At 40.1% G+C, this 24,105-nt stretch overlaps 1 protein-coding gene and 1 long non-coding RNA gene across 5 annotated transcripts in view; both read left to right on the top strand.

Moving 5' to 3' along the window:
* The first annotated feature begins 1,279 nt into the window (after positions 1-1,279).
* On the top strand, positions 1,280-10,555 carry LOC124234471 (uncharacterized). 3 transcript variants are annotated; one of them, XR_006887319.1, is made up of 5 exons: positions 1,280-1,396; positions 1,926-2,065; positions 4,268-4,401; positions 8,486-8,603; positions 9,001-10,555. It is a non-coding gene; the product is annotated as an uncharacterized LOC124234471 (long non-coding RNA). The 3 variants fall into 3 exon arrangements; XR_006887320.1 differs by having other exon boundaries at positions 1,282-1,379; XR_006887323.1 differs by lacking the exons at positions 1,280-1,396; positions 8,486-8,603; positions 9,001-10,555 and adding an exon at positions 7,951-8,008 and having other exon boundaries at positions 1,596-2,065.
* Positions 10,556-19,375: 8,820 nt separating this feature from the next.
* UBR1 (ubiquitin protein ligase E3 component n-recognin 1) overlaps positions 19,376-24,105 on the top strand; it is a 163,634-nt gene continuing 158,904 nt past the window's right edge. For both annotated transcript variants that reach the window (XM_046651989.1, XM_046651988.1), the window contains exon 1: positions 19,376-19,729. In XM_046651989.1, coding sequence (XP_046507945.1) covers positions 19,649-19,729 — 81 coding nt within the window. In that variant the 5' untranslated portion in view covers positions 19,376-19,648. The remainder of the gene's footprint in view (positions 19,730-24,105) is intronic.

Below are 24,105 nucleotides of genomic sequence, written 5' to 3'. Positions count from 1 at the left end.
ACACAATTCAACTTAGGTTTCTATTGCTCCGTTTTCTTAACTAATCATAAGGTAAGAAGTATCCCCCTTTCTGAAGCATCTGGGTTAACTTTTCCATGAAATATCCCAAAACAAACAATTATCAATCAAACTAATAAATATTCCCCATACTATAAATGCTTTTTCAAATTTGCAGAGGGTGCACAGGATTTGTTTCTAAATATGTTCCATTTTCACACCTGTGTTCCAACATTGCAACATTCAAGTTGCTACCGTTTGAAAACCATGCCCAAGAGCTTCCCAATACTTACATTTCCAACAGGCCAAAGATTAAGCAAAATGAAAAACAGTCCCTACGGTTAAAAAGGAAGGAAATATTTCTCGACAAGGAACTGAGACAATCCTGGAACTCTAGTCAATGAACAAAACAAATGAAAGGCTAAGAATTATCATGCATGTAAATGAAACAATAACAGGAAGCTGGGATATAATCTTACTAGAATTGTTAAAGTAACTTGACAACTTTTACAAATGGAAACCTTCAGTTCAATCTAGATGCTTAATATATACATACATGTACATATATATTAGTTTTACCTTTAGATTTATTCAAGTTCTGCCTGCACATTCTTTTTTTTAAAGATTTTATTTTTCCTTTTTCTCCCCAAAGCCCCCCATGTATAGTTGTATACTTTTTTTTTAGTTGTGGGTCCTTCTAGTTGTGGCATGTGGGATGCCACCTCAGCATGACCTGATGAGTGGTGCCATGTCGGTGCCCAGGATCCGAACTGGCGAAACCCTGGGCCGCGGAAGCGCAGCCCGGGAACTTAACCATTCAGCCACGGGGCTGGCCCCCTGCACATGATATTTTTTTGTTTTCCCAGCTTTTTGAAGCAGTCGTTTTTTTAAAAAAGCAAAATATATTTGTTTTCCCCATAATCTGGAACAAATTCATCTTATCCAAGAATTTGAGACTTGGCCATGATTATCTTTTGGGGACGTTCAAGTTCTGACAGTCTACTATGGAGCCAGGAGATGTCCCTCATTAAACAGGGTAAAACATCAGAGCCTAGAGAGTACGACCTGCCCGCCGTGATATCCCCGGAGTTCCAGCCAGAAGACGGACAGTAAGCGGTGCTCACCAATTTGCTCTGCCTCTTGAGAGTTCGCCTCCTAGCAAAAGCCCCTCATCTTCACTGACCTTGGGGGCGTGGCGTTGGCAAGGGTGCGCGAGCGGAACCCGCCCCTCTGCTGCTGGCCACGCCCCTCTCTAAGCCCCGCCCAGCCGGCGGTGGGAGTTTGCCGTTTCCATGCGAACGGTAAACAGAGCTGTTTTCTCCTCCGTCACTCCTGTCATACCCATGATATGATTCTACCCGCTGAGCCCTGGATGCCAGAGGGTGAGGAGCTGGTGCTGGTGAGCTGGAGCTCGAGAAGTGGGGTCCCGAGGTGGAATCTGGGGTGGGAGTGGTCCCGGGTGGTCCGCGCAAAGATAGGTGGAGTTCCAAATTAAAGTACCTCAAGCCAAATACCCGGACACCAAAGGCTGTTGGAGTTGAACATTAATGGTTCGGGAAGGAGATGGGAGGGGAGTGGAGCAGAGAGGGCAGAGCCAAGACCTACGGGGTAAGATCAGGGACCTGGGCGGGCCTCAGTAGAGGCCAACCTTCATGTTGTCTCTATTCCGGTACGAATCAGGTGCTCTGGATAATTATTAGTCCTCCCCGCCCAACCGAGCCACTGGAGGTGTGTGAAGAGGAACCTGAGCTCTCCTTTCAGGAATATTGTGCTGTTAATGGGACTAACACATCTGGTGTGGAGGGACTGGGAGGAAAAACTTCATCTATCCTCTTGGGTTCAGTAAATGGGGCCCTATGAATTTAACTGAGAAAAAGATTGACAGGAGAAAAGGAATACAAATTTATTAATATTTTTTACATGTACAGGTGTTCACAGTAAAGAAGTAACTCAAAGAAGCAGTTAAACTTGGGAGCTTATATACCCTTCTTTACAAAGAAAAGAGGGTTTGGGCTTCAAGGGAGTTTGTGGGGAAGTAACTGGGAAACATATGGAGAACTAATGGAAGGTAAGGATGATTTTTTTAGCAAGGTTTTGTTTATGCAGCTTCATCTTGGTGCTGGCTCTCTGTCTCTGGTGATAAGGGTCACTCTTCTTATTCTGGGCCAGGAAAAGAAGGGAGGAATTTATATCACCTTCACAAAGGGAAACTTATGCCCTGCTTTTAGGCAGATAAAGGGAGAGAACTCTTCCTGTGTCTGTTGATTAATTAGTTGCCTTCAGCTCAAAATAATCCTTATACCAAAATGGCATATTTTCGGGCGGCATATGCTGATCCCCTTTATGGCTCTATTTTCTAATGTAATTTTTATTTTGCTCAAAAGGATACATACACTCAGTTTAAGGAGGCAGTATTTCAACACGTTTGTGACTAAGAAAATGGTGTTGGGGCCGGCCGGTGGTGCAGCGGTTAAGTGCACACATTCCGCTTTGGTGGCCTAGGGTCAGCCAGTTCGGATCCCACGTGCGGACATGGTACCGCTCATCAAGCCATGCTGTGGCAGGCATCCCACATATAAAAAAAGTAGAGGAAGATGGGCACGGATGTTAGCTCAGGGCTAGTCTTCCTCAGCAAAAAGAGGAGGATTGACAGATGCTAGCTCAGGGCTGATCTTCCTTAAAAAAAAAAAAAAGAAAAGAAAATGGTGTTTACTACCAAGAAAATGTTGGGTCCCAAGTGCTCCCCATTCACGTCTTCTAGAGGAGCCTTTCAGTTCTCGAGCTCACTTTTGTTACTGACCTCTACATCTCTCTTGACATGCCAACGGTGATAATTTTGGGCTTTCAGAATCAAGGGATACCCTACTGACTCCCACTAAGGAACTAGCTCTCTTTCACAACCACCACGAGAAGTGCTCTCAAGAACTACCTTCTTCATATTCCCAGACCCTATGCCCCCAAAGCAATTGTAACACAATTTTGGTTAGGTCAGTATTCAGAGTTGACCTCAGTGTGACTATGAAATTTCTATTTAGAGCAGAGCTGTATTGTATTCTAGGACGGGTAGACAAACTTTTTCTGTAAAGGGCCAGATAGCCTTTGTTTCAGGTTTTGTGGGCCATCTGGTCTCTGCAGCAAGTACTCAGCTCTGCTTTTGCAGCACAAAAGCAGCCAGAGACAAGGCAGTATTCCAATAAAACTTTATTTATGGATGCCGAAATTTGAATTTCAAATAACTTTCACGTGTCACAAAATATTATTCTTTTGATTTTTCCAACCATTTAAAAATGTAACCACAGTTTGCTGACCTCAACTATAAGCTATTAGCAGATTATTGCTTTAAGTTCCTTTATCTCATCAAATTACCGTGAACCACTGCGAACAAAAAGGTATATTTTTTACGTGGAAGTGATTATATTCAAAGATAAATTATTTTGAACTTCAAAACATAAAGTTCATATCTGAAATGCAGTCTTTTGGGACCTAATTATTCAAACACTACTAGAGCCATTAAGGAAAAACCTACAGTAGACATAGAAGAACAATAGTTAATAGTTTACTCTTAATATTTACTGAAAATTTTGGCATGGCCAACTGTCAATCAAAATTGACTATAGTGGAGCCATTTTAAAATGGAGTTGGAGCTGCCTTCCTAGAGAAACTGCCTTGCTGTCTTGAGCCTTGGACTGGGCCAAATCTTTGAAGTGGGCTAAAATGGCTATTGTTTTACAAGGAATTGTTTGCAAAGTCAGCAGGAAAATGGACATCCTGATCACAAAGGCTGAGGATTGTCTTTCTGAAGATAGAGGACTTTGTGAAGATAGAATAAATAGTCAATCAATGTTTAGCTAAGACTAGCTTTTGCCTCCAAATCCAATTAAAATTCTTTGTAATATAAACCTCCCTTGTTTGCCTTTAAAAGACCCTGACTTTAGGGGGCCAGCCCCATGGCGCAGCGGTTAAGTGCGCACCTTCTGCCTCTGTGACCTGGCACTGCTTGGCAAGCCATGCTGTGGCAGGCGTCCCACGTATAAAGTGGAGGAAGATGGGCACGGATGTTAGCTCAGGGCCAGGCTTCCTCAGCAAAAAGAGGAGGATTGGCAGCAGATGTTAGCTCAGGGCTAATCTTCCTCAAAAAAAAAAAAACAAGCCCCTGACTTTTACTCCCTAGTGGGATACTAGGTTTCTACCTGAATCTGTGCTCCCCAAATTGCAATTCTTTGATCCCAAATAAACACTTTGCCTCTTAAACTGGTTTCTATTTTTGAAGGTTGACATATGGTGTCAGAAAGTGGGAACTGAATCGATCTCACCTTCATGGACTGGCATCCTCTGGAAATGGCTACAATACCTGCACGAGTCCCTTGTGTTCACCACTTCTATGGACCGCTAGTTCCTCCAATAGTGAGTCCTCTCGGGTTCTGACCTCCCTCCCTTTTGATTGAGCTCATTGCCTTTCTTTGGGATTCTGGGGGCAATAGCCCAATCTGGGGTCAATCAACCAGGAGACCATTGTCTTAAAGCTGGCTTACAGCTATTGCTGTCTGGAATGGCTTCTCTGAGCTGGCTCACAGCAGTTCACAGCTGTTGCAGTCTGTACGAGTGTATTCCGTATCTGATGAGTACTCAAATTCTGTCTTTTGTGTTGTTTGTCCAAACAGCTGTAGCTAGTGGGTCAGAAGCACAGGTAACAACCTGGGGCATGCAAGTGGTATCTCTTTGTCTCTCTGTCCACCTGTGCTTTAATGTGGGAATTTCATCTTCTAAAAGTTCCTGAGAAGTTCTTCCCTTGGGAACTCGAGCTGGGTTTACATTTAAGAACTACAGTCCTTCCTCTTGTAAATTTTTATTCCAGTGGACTGATAATACAAAAGATGATTTAAAATTACAGTGGCCACTTTGGGGCTCCTTAGAACTTCTAAAACTTGTCTTTTTCTGCACTAGATTTGAGAACAGTAGACCAGACCAATTGAATCCTATCTTTAAGTGTCAAGCACGGCACCTTCCAGCACACCTGCTTAAAAACTATGGTCCCAGAAGCTGTAAATATTTCCAGAGACCAGCAGAGTCTTACTAACCTTATTGTGTGTCCTGAGAGCTTGGCTTGGTAACTATCAGGTTGGGGGCCCAAAATGTGGTTGGACAGAAATGTGGCTTGCACGCCATTTGTAGCCAGATATGGCTGGGAAGAAATGGGGGTTAAACTCCATTTGTGGCTAGGGTTCTACCAAACTGCTGCCAGCCTCAGGGGAATTACATTGACCATTAGAAGGAATGTCCCAATCAGATAAGATAATTTAAGAAGTGCATTTAAAAGCAAAGGCTTCAGGGACCAGCCATTGGCTGAGTGGTTAGGTTCATGCTCCACTTTGGCGGCCCAGGGTTTCACAGGTTCAGATCCTGGGCGTGGACATGGCACCACTCATCAAGCCATGCTGAGGCGGCGTCCTACATAGCAGAACCAGAGGGACATTCAACTAGAATATACAACTATGTACCGGGGGACTTTGGGGAGAAGAGGAAGAAGAAAAAAGAAAGCAAAGGCTTCAAAATTTCAAAATAGCCTTATTAAAAGTTTCATTGCAAAAAATTAATGAAAGTTAAGATAGAAGAGGTACCTAAAAGAAAAGACTGTACAAAAGTCCGTAAGTTAATGGCTTTACAGACATCCACATGTCTACCTTTAAAGAAAGGCCCCCATATGGGCCCCTCTCAGAGTTAACAAGACACAGAGATTTTCTGGTAAACTGCTACATTATTCCCTTAAACAGCCAAAGGGAAACTAAAATTTAAAATTAATGCAGTTGTTTAATACTGCCAGAAATACTTACTATTTGTCCTGGCTGAAACCTGACAAGACATTTGAAAGGATTTAGTAACTTATGATCAGAAATTTGGCCAAATTGGAAGCTGATATTCAATTGGAAGCAGATATTCAGCTGATAGGAATTTTTTCTCGGCTTTCCCACCACTAAGCTAAAACAAAACTATGCACCCAGAGGGAAAGAAACAAATTAAGGATAATGTAATTGGATGGGTTAACAGCTAACCTCCTCTATTTATCTCAAAAGGCTTGTAACCTCTCCAGAAACTCTTATCTAAACCATCCCTGATTCCTAAGACTGAAGCAGAAAAAAAAAGAAAAGAAGCTTTTAGAGGTGAAGACTGCTATGGAAGCACCCTTGCTCAAAAATCTAGTTTAAGGAAAAATTTTAAATGGAGGCTAAAATATCTCTGTTTGCTGTCTGTGTGTTTGTGTGTGTGTTCATATATGTATGTTATAAATATATAATATTTTTCTACCTCTGGATAGTATTGTCAAGACTAGTTTATAAGAGAGCTCTATTTAATTGGCTTTAAAAAAAACACTATATAAATTGAGTATACTCTCAAAAATATAACAGAAACTAACCCAAATGAATTTGAAGATCATGTGATCAAGGAAAATATTCTATATTAAAGCTAATTTAAGTTTGTTGGGTTAAAATAGGCATGTCTTTAGAGTTATCAGCATTAAAAATAAAACTTTTGTTCTACCCAGGCTTATGAAAAGTCAAACAAGCTCATATTACCTCTGTTACAAAATTTAGCAGCGAAAAAATTGATGGCTGACTTTGTCTAATGTCTCATGAAGTCTTTTTAGGTAGGCTAAATATAATTATTAAGAACAAGTAAACTAAATAGATACAGGTAAGATAAGTTTTTAGGTGAACTTTTTAACAATAATTATGTGTCATGGCATATGTACTTAAAAATAACTTCAAAACCTTTTGGTAACTTGAAGCCTTAGAGTTTTGCTAAATTAGGTAAAATGATAAAAATTTATTGAGTATTTAGATCGTTTCTGAATAAGAAAAAATATTAGACATTACTAAACATAGGTTTATCTACTTTTGAATTCTTATGACAAAATAACTAAAAGATGTTTGGGTCTCTTAGTAAACATATCTTATGCCACATAAAAAAATTTATGCTATGAGGAGATGTATGTTTTCAGTAAAAGAAGGTATAAGGAATCGAGATATTTTTGCTAAGAAAGTAAATTTGTCCTAAAGTAAAACTGGTTATGGGAAAAAAGAAAGAACAAATTCTGAATGTAAAAAAGGAAGTTATAGAAGGTTTGTGGAAGAGGAATTCTGAGAAAAGAGTTTTGTGTGTGGTCAAGCTGGCGAAGATTGAAATGTATTTAATTAAGTAAATGAGTTTTAATATCAAAAGTAAGCTGGTACAAAATTAGAACTTGGTTTTCTCTCCATTTAAAGGACAAGTTTTCTTGGGCTTTTAGTCTGCTCTTAATAAAGAGATTATGAAAGGTTTTTTCTTTACCTTTGATTAGTCTGCCTAAAAAGCAGAGACTTTATGTTTTATCAAAATAATTTCCTATGTTCAAAAGCTGAGGCCTCTCCATTAAGAGAGCTAAGGTGTTTTCCAACTGATTAACTCTCTGTGTTTGCCTTTAACAACTTCTGTTGTCACTTTGGTTACATGGATAGTTAACCATTGTTTTATAGTGAACTATGATCCTAACTGAACCAGTGTTTTAAAACCTTTTGACATTTTTGACAAACTTCCCAAAATTCATATTCTAAAGTCTTCTTTTTTGACCTGAAAGTAACTTTAAGAATTTCCAGCAAGTCCCTGGGACTCTTTAAAGAATTTGTTCTCTCTTCCTATACAAGGAGAGATATTAAACTAACTAGGCTTATTTGGTATATTAAATCACATGGAAAGCATTGTCAAATAAATGATGATAAACCTTCTTAGTTTATATTGCCTGGGTGAATGTTATTTGTGTAAGTGTTCTAAAAATTATATAAAATTCCAAAATTCTGATATGTTCTGTTATAATGTTCTATCATAATTCTAGTTACTGTCTTAGAATGTGTGTTACAGAAATAACCAAATGTCCTTGTCGGTTGCATTGTAATCAGATCTTTTTTTTTTTTTTTTGAGGAAGCTTAGTCCTGAGCTAACATCTGCTGCCAATCCTTCTCTTTTTGCTGAGGAAGACTGGCCCTGAGCTAACATCCGTGCCCATCTTTCTCCACTTTATATGTGGGACGCCTACCACATGGCTTGCCAAGTGGTGCCATGTCTGCACCTGGGATCCAAACTGGCAAACCCTGGGCCACCAAAGAGGAATGTGTGAACTTAACTGCTGTGCCACCGGGCTGGCCCTGTAGTGAGATCTTTAACCATGCCACTTTAAGTCTTTTGTCATTTACAGACAGTTATTGTTTTACTCTGATACTTTTGGAAATGTGTCTCATCTTCAGAGAGCTTCATGGAAAGGACTCTGACCTTCTAGAATTCAGGTTTCTAGTAAAATTTCAAATTATAAAACTGAACTGGGTAAGAAATTACAGTACTCCTACAGAGACTCATGGCTTCATAAAATTGCTAACAAAAAGGTCAAAGAACAAATAAATATTAATTACATGGGACTACATGAACCAGGGAGGATGCTCTAATGTTTTTTTTTTTCCAGATTTAAAGAAATCTTTTCTCTTAAGCTGTCACAACGTGGTAGGATATATCTTTGTGAACAAAGATGAAACATTTACTTTTTCTCCCTACCTCATCCCTCCAGAATTCAGAAACTGTCAGTGAGTATTCTTATTTTCCCTTTATAAATAATCAGACCAAGTTTTAAATTTAAACAAATGTTTTACTGTTATTATTTTTGGTAAAAAATGAGGGTAATTGTAGAGAGAAAAATTATGTTTGCACCTTTGTAGATATTAGATTCTAGTCCTGTTAATTGTCTTTGAGGTTTTGTTATATACCTGTTGACTGGATTCCTCTGACCTAAGGTATTGTCTTTGGTCTTGCCAACTATTCCCAGTACCCTCTTTGGAAAACATACTCACTCCACATGAGATAGTCACCAGCAGATAAATGTCTGTTGACATACAACCTTCTGCTGATCCCTCGTTGTCTTATGCTAGTATGACCAGTTACTGTAAGTTTCTACTGTCTTATACTCAAGGCTTTCATCAACAGGTAAAAGAAGCTTTCCTGGATTCCAATTTAAAGCATCCTATTGGTCAGTCTAGAGCCTGGTGACTAGGTATTCTGGAAGCATCATCAGAGGAAGACAGCCCTCAAGCCTTGTTGAAAAGGACCTTACCAAGTGCTCCTGACCACTGATACTACTGCAGAACTAGAAGGCATTGAACCTTGGAGATACATCTCACAGCTAAAGAAGGCTACACCCAACATTTGGTCCTGTGTGAATGCTGGAGACCTCCAAATCAAACTGACCAGAAAGAGAAGCAGCCAACATCTGAAACAGATAGCTTTTCCAAGATGGCTGCACCAAGCGTGTACACCTTTTACTCACTGTTGCACCTTACCTTATTTTCTGTCTGTCTGTCTTGGAAAGACAATCCTCTTATCCACATCTCCCAATCTATTGCCAAAAGGGTAAATCTTTCTGACTGTTGGGTTTGTCATCAGAAGCCTCATTCTGTACATGAACCTAGAGAATCTTTTAGCACATTTAATTACCAATCTCTCCACCATTCCTCTCCTAAGTCCTTATGCTGTCTAGAACTCCTTGCCTAACCAACTGAACCTCCAGAGATTGAACTGGTAACATTGTAACTATTGTAAATGCCTCTTGTTGAACTTGGGTAAACACCTCCAGCAAGGTAAAGACAGAACTAGACAGAATTTGAGCACAAGCTGAAAGATTCGATGCAGTGCCCACTGACATCCCGTAGTTCTTTGATCTGTTTAGCTGGCTACCCTCAAGAACTGTCTCTTGGTTCAGGTCTATTCTGCAATTTGGACTTAGCATTTTGTTTATTATTATAGAAATTCTCACTTTTGTAAAACATCTCTTCTGCATGGCTTGATGTTATAAAAACACCACTTGGATAATGGTCGCTCAGTGTTTTGAAATGATTGCTAAAGCTTACAAGCCTTCACCTGAGAAACTTCAAGGAACTAAAGACAATGTCTGCCCTTGAAAGAACTTGATGGTAAGGCTTTTCTCTGCTCTGGCACTCCTGTTGCTCAAATGTGGCCTAGGATCTTAAGGAAAACACTTTCCCTCCTACATGGGACATGAAATACTAGGAATGAGCCTTTCTGGTTATGAGAGACCAACAGTGCTTTGATGACTGATCAGCAATACTTTCCACGAAAGATCTTGATCAAAAGGGGAAAAATGTCAAAATTGACTTTAGTGGAGCCATTTTAAAATGGAGTTGGAGCTGCCTCTCCAGAGAAACTGCCCTGCCGTTTTGAACCTTGGACTGGGCCAAACCTTTGGACTGGGCCAAAATGGCCACTGTTTTACAAGCAATTGTTTGAGGAGTCAGTAGGAGAATGGACATCCTGATCACAAAGGCTGAGGATTGCAGACTTTCTGAAGATAGAATCAATACTCAATCAATGCTTAGCCAAGACTAACTTCTGCCTCCAACTCCAGTTAAAATTCTTTGTAACATAAACCTCCCTTCTTTGCCTTTAAAAGCCCCTGACTTTTACTTCCTAGCTGGATGCTATCTGTGCTCCCCAAAATGAAATTCTTTGATCCCAAATAAATGCTTTGCCTCTTAATCTGGTTTCTGTTTTTGAAGGTTGACCCAACCAATACAAATACAACACACACACACACAAAACAACCCTGATTTGTGTTAATAAGATATGGAACAAGACTATTATAATTCAAGACTTATCTTTAATTTTATTTATTTTATTTATTTTTTACTTTTTCAACTAATTAATTTTTTTTTTGAGGAAGATTAGTCCTCAGCTAACATCTGCTGCCAATCCTTTTTGCTGAGGAAGACTGGCCCTGAGCTCACATCCGTGCCCATCTTCCTCCACTTTATATGTGGGATGCCTACCACAGCATGGCTTGCCAAGTGGTGCCATGCCCGCACCAGGGATCCAAATCCATGAACCCTGGGCCGCCAAAGCGGAACGTGCGCACTTAACTGCTGCGCCACCAGGCCGGCCCCTAGGCAAATCTTGTAACCTCTGACTCACTGTCATCTTACCTTTAAAATGGACAATAGTAGTCTCTACTTCACAAGACTGTTTTAAGGAGTAAATGAGATAATACTTTTTGGGTTAGTGGATTTTCTCATGGGCTCACTGCCTAACCCTTTCAATCTCCATCAGCTCAGATTTGTCATTCCCTGCATCTCTCAAAACCTTAAGCTCCTCTGTATCTCTGTCCTCTGTCATCCTCTTCCTGAGTTCCTAAACTTCCTTCTGTTCTGAGATCACCAGTTCCCATTTAGAGCTTCGTGTATGGGCCATAAATTATTTATCTCCTTAAAACATGTTAACATAGAATAATTCACATATAATTTAATTACTTTACAACTCCTCTGGCCCAAGACAATACTACCAAATCCACGTACATCTTTGGGGAAGGAGTTTATTACATCAAAATATAGTAAAAGTCAAAAGAAAAAAGTTAGAGTAGGCATGTTGGCAGCCTCTTGGATCAATGGACCACACTCAGCAAGAGTTAAAGAGGAAATGACACAAAAGAGTTGCATTTCGTGATGCTTTGCACAGAGCAGTGAGAAGTAGTCTGGAGAACTGTATTTCATTGTTCCTTACCATCACTGTGAAACAAGGAAGAGAAAAGCACAGTTTGGGCTGCCAACCAGATAGCAGTTTTACTATTTCCACCACTACTACCTCTCTGTTACCCACTAGTTTTTGAACAGAGGAGTACTAGTCAACTTAATCAATAAATCAAATATTTGTAACAACACCATATAGTATGTGTATAGCGCTTGATAACTGACAAAGTACTTTCTTTTTTTTTCTCCAAACATTGGCACCTGAGCTAACATCTGTTGCCAATCTTCTTTTTTTCCTTTCTTCTTCTTCTCCCCAAAGCCCCCCAGTACACAGTTATATATTCTAGTTGTAGGTCCTTCTGGTTCTGCTATGTGGGATGCTTTCTCAGCATGGCCTGATGAGCAGTGCTAGGTTTGTGCCCAAGATCCGAACCGGCGAAACCCTGAGCCATGAAAGCGGAGCACGAAAATTTAACCACTTGGCCATGGGGCCAGCCCCTAACAAAGTAGTTTCATATAGATTTTCTTGTTTAATTCTTGAAATCACCTATTCAGGCACATTTTTTTCATCACAGTTACAGATGAGAAAATTGAAGCTCAGAGACACTATGTGACTTATCTAATACTTTGCAGGTAGGAAGTAGTGAAATCAGGATTCAAATCCCAGGCATTTTGCGTTCTACAGTCCTTCCCCTGTATCACACAGCCTCCCAAAAGTATAGGCTAAACTGAAGAAAGTAAGAAAAGCCTTTGGGCTTTTTTATTTTATTTTATTTTATTTTTGAGGAAGATTAGCCCTGAACTAACATCTGCTGCCGATCCTCCTCTTTTTTTTTTGCTGAGGAAGACTGGCCCTGAGCTAACATCCGTGCTCATCTTCCTCTACTTTATATGTGGGACACCTGCCACAGCACGGCTTGCCAAGTGGTGCCATGTCCGCACCAGGGATCTGAACCCGCAAACCCTGGCCGCCGAAGTGGAATGTACACACTTAACCGCTGCACCACTGGGCCGGCCCGTGGGCTTTTTTAGTTGCCTCTTTCCAACTCTTTCTTTCTCATCATTCCTATCTCTGGTGGCAACTATAATGTGCCACCCAGATCCCCCTTTGGGAATGAAAGACTTACTTCCCTAGCTCCTGGGAATGCTGCCAGCTGCGCTGCCTCAGCAGGAATTACCTCTGCTGAAGAGGGCTGCCTTGCTTAAGGTGACCCCTCTTGACAGGGCTTCCCACATCTAATGACTGACCAATGTGAGGGTATACAGACCTACCCGCCCTGGTCTCATTTCTGAAGAGCTGGTCTAGCTTCAGAAATCCCCAGAGTTGGTTGAGGCCTTCATTCAGATTGCATTGCAGCACAGCTTCTCCTTCAGCCAAGCATGTTTCCTTCCCTTTCTTTCCCTTCTACAGATGTTGATTCCAAGAGCTCTCCCTAATAAACCTGTATGTTAATCTCTGCTTCAGAGTCAGCTTCTTTTGAAACCCAACCTCTAACACCATGTACAAGTCCAAAGAATTTGGGTTTCAGGCATCTGTTAAACTAATCCCTACTAAAAGGTAATCTAAGACGTTATCCTCCCCAAACATAACTTGCATTTTGATAAGCTCTCAAGCTGAAAACTCTAAGATCCCTAGGAAGAAGGCTCTAATGAAATAAATATGAAAAGTACTAGCTTCTAATCTGGCTTTGGCAATTATTGTGGGATCAATGCATATTTTGTGAGTTGATCTTTAAGAATGTATTTTAAGAACCATTTATAAATTTCAATTACAATAATTTGTATCTGTGTAGTATTTTAGTATTTTTTCAGTAATATTGAAAATATTATTTTCAATTTTCAGTAATATTAATAATAACATTTTATAATAGTAATAATATTTTATAATAGTAATAGTAATATTTGAGAAAATATTATTTTCAATTTTCAGTAATATTGAAAATAGTGAATATCCACGATATGGTAGGCAGCCACCGTGTGCTATAGATACAAATCTGAGACAAAATTCCTACTCTCAAGAAGCTCACAGTCTAGCAGGGTCAATAGGCATCTAAAGAACTCTAATGTCACACAGTAAGGGCTAGGTCAGAGCCATTTAAAGTGCGAAGAAAGCACATAGGGAGCAATTCTGCCTACTGGAGAATGAGAGAATCAGAAGACTTCTCAGAGGGAGCCATATATAAGCTGATCCCTAAAAAATAAACAGAAATTCCTTTATAGAAAGAGGTGGTATGGTGGGGGAGGAGGCACTCTAGGCCAAGGGACTAACCTATGCAAAAGCACAGAAGTATGAGACTGTATGTGAGTGGATAGTTTAAGGTGAGGGGTGGCTAGGGAGATCAGATTAGCAATCATTTCAAGACAGACAGAGAAGGGCTTTGAATGCCATGCTTAAGGGTTAAATTTTATCCTATAGAGCAGTCGTCTAATACAGTTAGGTAAGAGAGTCACATGACTAGATTTATATTGAAGAATAATTCTAGCAAAAGAATAGAGGAAGAGCACGAGCAAGACGTGGAAACAGGAGGCCAATTAGGAAGGGTGCTGTTCCCTAATCTGGATGAGGAATGTTGAGAATTTGTACCAGGCAGGATGAAGCATGCAGGCACTACTATCATCCCACATAAGAAAATATCTCAGAGAAAGAGGTCAGTTGAAATAGAATCACCCAGGAGGTTCTCACTTATTAGGATCACTTGGGAGAGTTTTAAAAAATGGACACTCAGGTCCCACCTCGTTTAATTAAATCAGAATCACAGAGTGAGGCCTGGCATTGGAATTTTTAAAAACTTCCCAGGTGATTGTAATATGTAACCGGAGTTGAAAACCTCCAGCACAACCCGTAAGTGAGGAGTCTAAGGAAAACATAGTTCTAAGCATGGCTGTCCCAACTGACTGTGTCATCCTGGGGCATCGAGAAAGCTAATTAATGTGTATTAGTTGTTAACAATACTTCAAACAGTAAAATAGCACCTGCAAAATGAAGTTGTAGCTTATTTACTCACAAAAGTTACTGTGAACAGATGCTAATTAAGAAAAGAAGTATGTCTTTGCATATGGATCAAAGAAATTCATAATCCTATTCTAAACTAGGCCAAGCCACACTTTGGTCTAGATCAGAAAAGAGCAATGATAATTCATAAGTTATTATCTATTTTATCCGGCTCATGCCCTATAAAATGTCTAATATAAATGTATGAGGATGTTAAATATGTGCCAGATACCTGATGAATATTTTTGTTTATTTAATAATAGACATTTATATTGCAACAAATAAAGTGGTAAAAGAGACAAAAATTTTTTTAGAGGAGGTAGGAGAGTGAAGTGGTTAAAGACACAAATTTTGAAGCCAGAGACACTTAGGTTTTGAATCCAGGTTTTGTCACTTAGTAATTGCAGGTCTTTGAACAAGTAACCTCACTTGTTAAACTTATAAGTCCCCTGTCTGTACAATGGTGATAATAGGAACTACATCACAGGACTATTTTGAGAGTTATACTTGAAAATGCAGCTAAAGTCTTTAACATAGTTACTGACATTTCTATGTATATGTCTTGGTTCCTGCACTAAAGGAACTAACAAATTAGAAAAGGAGGTAAGACAGGCCATGAAAAACTGACATAAGGCAGTATTGTTATAAATAATATTTTAACAGTTAATGCATCAATTAGGAATCTTTCATTTTCAAATAATAAAAACCACCTGTAGCTACCTTAAGAAAAAAGGTTATTTACTGAAAGGATATCAGGGACTCAGAGATTCTGCAGGAGGCTGGAAACAGGCTTAGAAAAAATGCAGAAACCCAAGGAACTGCAGACGACCAGGAAGCAGGAGGCACAACTGTCTTTTAGCAAGAATAGTCTGAATGGACACTGCTGCCTGAGGACACCGAGCAGGAATGAATTCTAATCACATGTTTGGGGACGCTGTCTCCTTCCAACAAGAGTTCCCACAATGGAAAGACATCCCCTGCCCTCCCCACACAAACACGGAATTGAGAAAGTGCCACCGGATGCAGGACAGCCAGAAAAACAAAAATGTCCATCCTAAACACTAGCAGGCATTGTACTGAACAATCCCAAGCACTGAGGGCTTTGGATGGAGTGTCTCATTAATCTTCACAACCATCATATGAGAAAAATAGTTTCATTACCACATCTATTTTATAGATGAGGAAACCAAGTCTCAAGTTAATTAGCCTAAGGTCACACAACCAGCAACTGGTAAAAAAGATATTCAAATCCAGAAAGTTTTATTTCAGAGAGTAGATGTGTAGCTACTAGTTCCTCCAAGAAGCAGGTAAGATCCCAACACATCTAGCCAGATCAAGGAAGACATTATCAAGGAAGCTTTTTGAACTGCATAGATTGGGTATCTATCTATCTATCTGTCTATCTATCTGCCTATCTACCCACCTCTCTATCTATCTGGGTATTTGGCATTTTATTTACCTTAAAAAATAGGTAGATTACAAAAAACATTTTACACAATAATAGTTATTAAGAAAACATAGTTAAGTTGAAAGTAGAAAATAAAAATTTCCACAATGATGCAACCCAGGGATAACCAAGAGTAATACTTCGGTGATTAGTATTCTTCATTAAATATCTAGGTGCAATTTTTGTCTTACAAAAATAAAATCATACTGTTTTAGTAATTTGCTTTTTCCACCCAACAATATATAGTGAATATCATCTCAAGTCAATAAGAATGCCTCTACAACAGTGGCTCTCAAATTCTACGGTCTCAGGATCCTTTTATACTCTTAAAAACTGGGGACCTCAAAGACCTTCTGTTTATGTAGGTTATATCTACTGATATTCACTGCATTAGAAAATAAAACTGAGAAAATTAAAAAATATCTACCAATTTGTTTAAAATAACAATTATCAACTCAATACATATTAAATAACATTTTTAAATAAAAAACAAATTTTCCAAAACAAAAATATTATTGAAAAGTGTGGCAATATTTTTCATTTTTGCAACTCTCTTTAAACGAAGACAGCTGGGTTCTCATATCTGCTTCTGCACTCAATCTCTTGTGATATGTTGTCTTGGTTGAAGCATATGAAGAAAATCTGGGCTCACACAGATACATAGATGGAATAGTGAGGAGTATTTCAATTGTGTTTTCAGATAATTGTGGATATTCTTCTTTGAAACTACACCAGAGCTGGGCAAATAGTAAAATCTTAAAGATCAACTCAGCGTGGAATCTGAAATCATATCAACGAAATTTTTGTACTCCATAACATTAAATTCTATTGGTCTATTCAGCAATGTGAATGGATCTTTTATCCATGCTTGATAGAGTAACATCCTGCATTTGTCATTTGGGAAATATTGGTTCACTGAGTTAAACAGATCTTCCAAATGTCAATACATTTCAATACACAATATCCAAAAAATCATACGTGTTGACATCACCATCAATTTCACTGGGACTTTTGTCAAACTGACAGTGGCAGACAAGTTCTCCACAAAACGTTCACTTGAAAACTTGAATTCTATCACAGACAACAAAAACTGTTAGTTGTTTTCCTTGAAGAAAAAGGCTTACTTGTTCATATTTGAGAAAATGCCTCCCAAATACCTAAGTCTGAAACCCCGAGGGCATCTGTCAGTTGTTCTTTTAAGTAAATATGGTGTTCCATGAGAAAAGTGGCTGGTTCAGCTGGCAACTCAATCACAGAAGTGCTTCTCAAGTCAACCATCATACTTGTGTACACAGCAGAAAAGCTTTATGTGTGCTTCCTATTTTGTCGCATACAGAATATTTAAAAGACTCATGAGTTGAGATTTAATAAAACTAATAATTTTTACTGCTCCATCGAGCACATTGTTAAGAGAAACATGCTTTTTCTCCCCCCTTAACTGCTATAGCATGGTGGTGAAGAAATGACTAATTACTATGAGATCACTTTGGTGACTAGTTGAGTTTGATGCCACTGCCTTTATTTTGTGCTAAGGGGCCAGCAGTTTCACCTACCATTGCTTTTACACCAGTAAGTACAAATACCAACATGGTTTAAAAAAAGGGCACATAACTTCTTATTATTGAACTATAAATAGTTTTTACTTCACAGACTTCCCGAGTCTTGAGAACTCTTAGAGGGTCTGTTAAGAACCACTGTTCTACCACATTTTTAATGGCTGCAGGGTACTGCATTGTATGGGTGACTATAGTTTATTTAGCCAATGTCCTTTTTTTTAAGATTTTTTTTCCTTTTTCTCCCCAAAGCGCACCCCCCCTGCCCCGCCCCAGCACATAGTTGTATATTTTGTTTAGTTGTGGGTCCCTCTAGTTGCGGCATGTGGGAAGCTGCCTCAGCATGGCCTGGTGAGCGGTGCCAAGTCTGTGCCCAGGATTGGAACCTGCGAAACCCTGGGCTGCCAAAGCTGAGGGCACAAACTTAACCACTCGGCCATGGGCCGGCCCCTCAATGTCCTTTCTTGTTGGACTTTTGAGTTGTTTCTAATTTTCTCCATTACTAGTAATGACGTAGTTAAAATTTCACTTGCATCCTGAGTTATTTCTCTAGGACACAGTCTTAACAACGGAATTGTTGAGCCAAAGAATATGCATTTTAAAAAAATGGCTTCTGAACAATGCCACGTTGTCCTCCTGTAGGTTTACCAATTTACACTTGCATTTTACATAACAATGAGTATCCTTCCAGCTTACCAACAATGGTTATCTTCAAGAAAAAAAACTTACCAAATTTACAGGCAATATATGGAATTCCACTTTTGTTAAATTTGCATTTATTTGCTTACTAGTTAGGTTTTTTAATATATTTATAAAAATTGAGTTGCACATTTATGTATTTTGCCATTTTCCCTACTGGAATAATCTTATTTGGGGTTTTATCTTTTAGTCTGTCATGAATGTTGCAGACATTTCTTCCTGGTTTTTCTTTACCTTTTAACTTTGTGTAGTTTATTTCTATATACGTTATTAATTTTGATAAAATTACTTAGTCTTTTTATTTTTTTGCTTTTGGTGTCATGCTTTAAAAACCCTTCTCCATCCCAATATTATACAAATATTTACTTATTTCTTTACTTTTAAAAAAATGGTTAACTCTTCAATTCATTAAGAATTATTCTGATATATGATTCGAGATGAAGATCTAACTTAATCTTTTCCCAAATAGTTTATTCTTTCCAGAGTGTTAGGAGCTTTATTATTATTTTTCCCTTTATTAAAAAAATATTTCTTAAATCGTTTACAAAACAATTTAAAACATAGATGAAGCTAGAGCAGATCTTGACCACCTTCCTCCTCTCCTGGTCCTTAGAGCTAACTATTAGTTTGTCCTCTTCCCTTTCATACTGTTTCCTTCGCATTTAAACGTAGGTAAGGGCAAATATATAGTTTGTGGCAACGTGATTGGTTTTCCCCCTCATCAATTAATTTGTCTTTATCTTTTCACATAGATCTATCTCATTTTTTTTTTTTAAAGAGCTGCATGGTGTTCCGTAATGCGGACGTACCATGTTTATTTTGTCTTCCCTCTACCGAAGAATTACCAGAATGTTTACAACTTTTCCTTATTTCTTCACCACCTCTCCTAAACAAGCTGGGGCTCAAGCTGTCTTGTGCGCATGTGCACGTGCCCACAGACTACATTCCTAAAGATGGACTAGCTTTGAGTACTTTTTCATTTTGCAGCCTCTGGGGAGCCACTGCAGGTACGTCGAGACAAAACACACCCAGACCAACAACCTGGCCAGAAAGAGACCCAGAACAGGTCCTCACTTAGCTCCTGACAATTTCCTTCCTTTCATAACAAACGCTGAATTTGTTCTTTACCTCGCAGGTGCAACAGTTCCCAGCACTGAAACCAAATTTACAACCACTCAGGCAGCAGGCGCTATGACTAAGACATTACGGGAAGAAAACCCTCCGCCCCTACGGGCCGCGCCTTGACGCTTGGTTCCGGGAAGCGGACCGGAAGTCGCTCTTCGATTCTGCGTCAAACCCGACTTCAGGGGCCGTCGTAAAAGTGTCGCCCCTCATCTCTTGGGCCGGCCACAGGTTTTCGCTCGAGTCCGGCCGGGGTCTGGAACCGCGGGCGTCAGTTTCCCTCAAGATGGCGGACGAGGAGGCCCGGGGTGCGGAGAGGATGGAAGTCAGCACCGAGTTGCCCCAGACCCCTCAGCGACTGGCATCTGTAAGTCTTTGTAGACAAGTTTCTTCCCCCTAACCCCCGCCGGCCGTCCCTGCCGAGCTCAGGAGGATATGGGGTTTCACCCCTTGTGGAGGCTCTGGGGAGGGGGAGCCGTATGGATTGATCTGGAAGGAACCCGCCTAATAAAAAGTTAGTTATCACCCACGTCCCTGCCCGCCAAGTCTACGGAAGATAATGACTTTGTCATTTATTAGCCGTGACGAGCTCAAGCGTGTCTCTATCCTGAAGTAGAAGGAACTGGTGATGTTATTAAATGGTCTGATGTGGGGGCTGAGGCGGGGTTGGAGGAAGAGCCATTTTCCTATAGATGCAGTGTTAACCTTTCTTGGTGATAGGAATCCAGGACGCAGCACCTAGTGTTGTATTGCATAGCTGGCAGGGTAGAGCCTGATAGTGGCAGGAAATGCTGCCGCTGCCAGCTCATGTCAAAATATGGGGTGTAGGAATTGCAGTCCTTCATTCTAGCGTCTCGAGAACCCCAGGCCTCATCCTCGATGGAGAAGCCTGTCATCTGTCGCTGCTGTTTAGAGCTGAAGAAGAGACTTCCAGACATTTCAAATCAGTAATACCATTAATTAATACCGGAATCTATATTTTCTCCTTATATTCTGAAAGAAAGGGAAGGCAGAGATAGCAAATTTGAGTCAGTAGTCCGGCTACAGGCAGAAAGCTGACTGAGGAGTAGTGGGCAATATTAGGGAATGTTCTGGATATTCTCAGGCATCTAGTGAGGAGATAGGAATTATTCAGATATTGATCACTGCATGGTGTTGAGTTTGTCAGTTTGTCTTTATTGCTGCGTATAGAAAAGTGTGGGATATACACCTCTTTCTGAAGTTTCTTTGGTTTGTAGTTTTAATAAAAGCATTCTTGAAGTATTTTAACTCTGCAGACACTTCAGCATTGTCTTGTGAGAGAACAGAATGAGGTCCAGAAATAAGAGTCCACCCCAGGGACTAGAGAGACTGGCTGGGAGATAGAAACCAGATTGGGAAGGAGTTGGAATAAGGGTTTGGCCACCAACTAGGGCAGTGCTTGCAACCATCCTCTACCCTAAATAGCAGTTCAACTTCACTTCACTGCTGGTATTGAAGAAGGAAGCATCTATTTGGGATGATAAGAAATGAGAAGATAGGAAAAGTTTAGAAGCAGCTGAAGCATCTGGTCTTAATGGTAGCTTGTGCTTTCTACATCTTAGGAGGAGTGGAGAAACCGTGTGCTGTGGCCAGAAGTGTTGTTGTAATTTTGTATTGCCAAAGATAACTAGTTCTTATTTAAAGCTTTGATATATTAATTCCTTCCAGGCAGTACAGTAAAACCTTATTAATCTGGACTCTATACTTATTTGGAATTGGAGATAATGGTACAGGAATCAAGTTAGAATTATGTGGCAAACTGTTTACTTCAAGAAATATTAGATTGGGTAAGGCTTTGCATTTTGCAAAGTAGTACGTTGATTTTAGAGTAGTAGGAGAAGAGTGATAACCTCAGGGAACTCACAGCCTAGTGACACAGGTAAGACAAGTGCTCAAAGAATTTTAATACAAATGGGATGATGTAAGTGCATGAAGACCTGTGACTCTTAAGCCTCATGATCACTTTTTTTGGCTTGGGTTTCTCTATCTGCTTGAGCATTCCAGACATTTTCCTTCTTTCCTTTTCTAAGGCTACCATCTTCAATTTTATTCTCACAGTGGAGTAAGATACTGACTTTCCAGTTCGCTGCTTTGCTATTAAGCAAAATAAGCTCAGAGATTCTTTAACATTTGAATGGCTTGTATTCTAAAGCACCATTGGGAGACAGGGAAAACAAAAATAATAAATATGGGACAGTTACAGAGTTTTAAGAAATCTTACCAACTCTATTAGAGTCTTGTTCCTGGTTATAGTTTCTCTTATTCTTGTCAAACTTCCTTCTTAGACTCCACGTCATTTTTCTGTCATGTTGCTATTAATAAGCATGAAGGCTCTCAAATTCCTAACATCACCTAACATGCAATTCGAGTGAAATAATGGGTATGAATTATTGGACATTTATAAAAGCCATTCCTTAAGAATCATTAGGGGAATTGATTTCTTAGGTCAGGGGTGGGGTCCGAGAATTTGCATTTTCACAAGCATGGCCGACTGATTCTGAAGTCCTGGTCTATGGGCCACACTTTGGTTGAGACTTAGCTAGACATTTGCAAATTCTCAGTATAGAGTTGACAGTTGAGGTTGTGGGAATGGATAAAATCTTTGAGGAGGAAAGAGTACGTGTGTGTGTACACAGACACACACACACACACACACACACACACACACACACACGGAGGGATGGAGGGAGGGAGGGGGGAGAGGTGGAAGGAAGGGAGATAAGAATCATTGAATTTCAGGGGTAGGAGATGGAGGAAGAACCAAAGAAGGATTTAGAAAGGGAGCAGCCAAGCATGTAGGAGGTAAGGGTAGCGCAGTGTCACAGGGTGTAGTTTCTAGGAGAGAGTGGTTTGTTGGGTTCTGGAAGATGAGGACTGAGAAAAATTTGAATTCAGAGAATATGTGGGGTGGTCTAATAGAACATCTGCCTTCTGTCTTCTCTGACTAGATTTTCTTTCTTAAGTCTGTCTCAGAAGATGTCTCCTGGCGTGGTACTAAGCTGTTTTCTTTTCCCTGCGTACACCCTCTGCCTGTGTGTTTTATCCAGTTCTATGGCTTTAAATATCATCTGTATGCGTTCAGTTCCCAAATTAATATCTCTAGGTCATTTCACTTCTGAACTCCACAGTCACAAATCCAAATGCCTACTTGACATATCCACTTGGATGTCTGATAAGTGTTTCAAACAGAGGGAGCAATTAGGAAGCTGCTGCAGTAACCTGAATCATAGTTGGTGGTGGCTTGTATTAGAGAGCTATCACTGGAGATGAAGAAAAGTGGATGGATTTGAGAGAGATTTTGGAAGTAGGGTAGAAGCGAAAAGATTTGCTTATGGATTAGGTATGAGGGAAAAGGGAAGAAACAGATGACCTCTGGATCCCCACTTTTTGGCTTAAGCATTCATGGCTGTGGTTGTGCCATATGCTGAGAGTAAGGACCAGGTTTGGGGAGAGGAAAAGAAGAGGGCGGATCAAGAGTTTTCTTATCCCTGTCTCAGTAGATGACACTTCCATAATAGCTCTTGAACACAAACAACTCTCTCTGTCTCCACTCCACCTCTCTAGTCTAAGCTACCATCTGTTGCCTAGGCAACTGCAGTGGCCTCTTAATTGGTCTATTTGCTTCCATTTTTGCCCTCTTCCAGTCCATTCTCCATAGAGCAACCAGAGTAGTAATCTTTTAAGACAAAATCAGATCATGTCAGTTTCCTGCCTAAATCCTTCAGTGGCTTCCCATTTTCTTGGAATAAAATCTAAACTCATCACAAGTCCTTCAAGATTCTGCCTGGTTCAGCTCCTACATCTCCCCTCATTTCTTGTTACTTTCTCCTCATTCACTTTTAGCTACCCTGGCTTGTTAGCTGCTTTTTTTTTTTTTTCCCTGCTCCCCCAAATCCCCCAGTACGTAGTTGTATACTCTCATAGGTCCTGCTATGTGGGACTCTGCCTCAGCATGGCTTGGTGAGCGGTGCTAGGTCTGTGCCCAGGATCCGAACTGGCAAAACGTTGGTCCCCCAAAGCGTAGCATGTGAACTTAACTACTCGGCCACGAGGCTGGCCCCATGGTTAGTTTCTAAAACAAGCGCAAGCTCTGTCTTGCTTCAGGGTCTGCACTTTTGCTTGCTGTTCTTTTTTCCTAGGGTGTTTTCCTCTGATTTTTCTTGATACTTACCCTGTCTAAAAGATGGATTCCTCTTATCATTCTCTGTCAAAACATCCTGTTTATTTCCTCCACTGCACTTATTACAATCTGTAATGACTGTATTGTCTTTATTTACTTATTCTGTCTCTCCCACCAGAATGTAAGCTCCATGAAGGCAAGGATCATGTCTGACTTCCTCACTGATATATCCCAGTATGCACTTGATATAGCGGACATTTACATACTTTTAATGAATAACTGAGGATCAACATCAGTGATTTATTTTAGCAAGATTGGTATTGATTGGGGGAGGGAGATCGTGGATGGAGGGAGGGAGACGGGAATGAAGGGGCACGTTAAGATAGGGACTAACCTTGGAGTCCAGGCTGAACATGGAGGTAAGAAAGGCCAAGGGAATTGGTGGGATTTGAGGTATTAAAGGTTATGATGTTGACGTAAGTGGAATGACTGAATGTTATGGTCAGAAAGGGGAATTTTGGAGTTTGAGACCATGGAGGCACGTCAGGTTTTGTGATGGTAGAGCCAGGTTAGATGTACCTCTGTGTGTGTTCCTGTAGTAC

The sequence above is a fragment of the Equus quagga genome, chromosome 2 (assembly GCF_021613505.1).
Source record: "Equus quagga isolate Etosha38 chromosome 2, UCLA_HA_Equagga_1.0, whole genome shotgun sequence".
Taxonomy (NCBI): Eukaryota; Metazoa; Chordata; class Mammalia; order Perissodactyla; family Equidae; genus Equus; species Equus quagga.
This window is presented reverse-complemented; position numbering and strand designations above follow the sequence as displayed.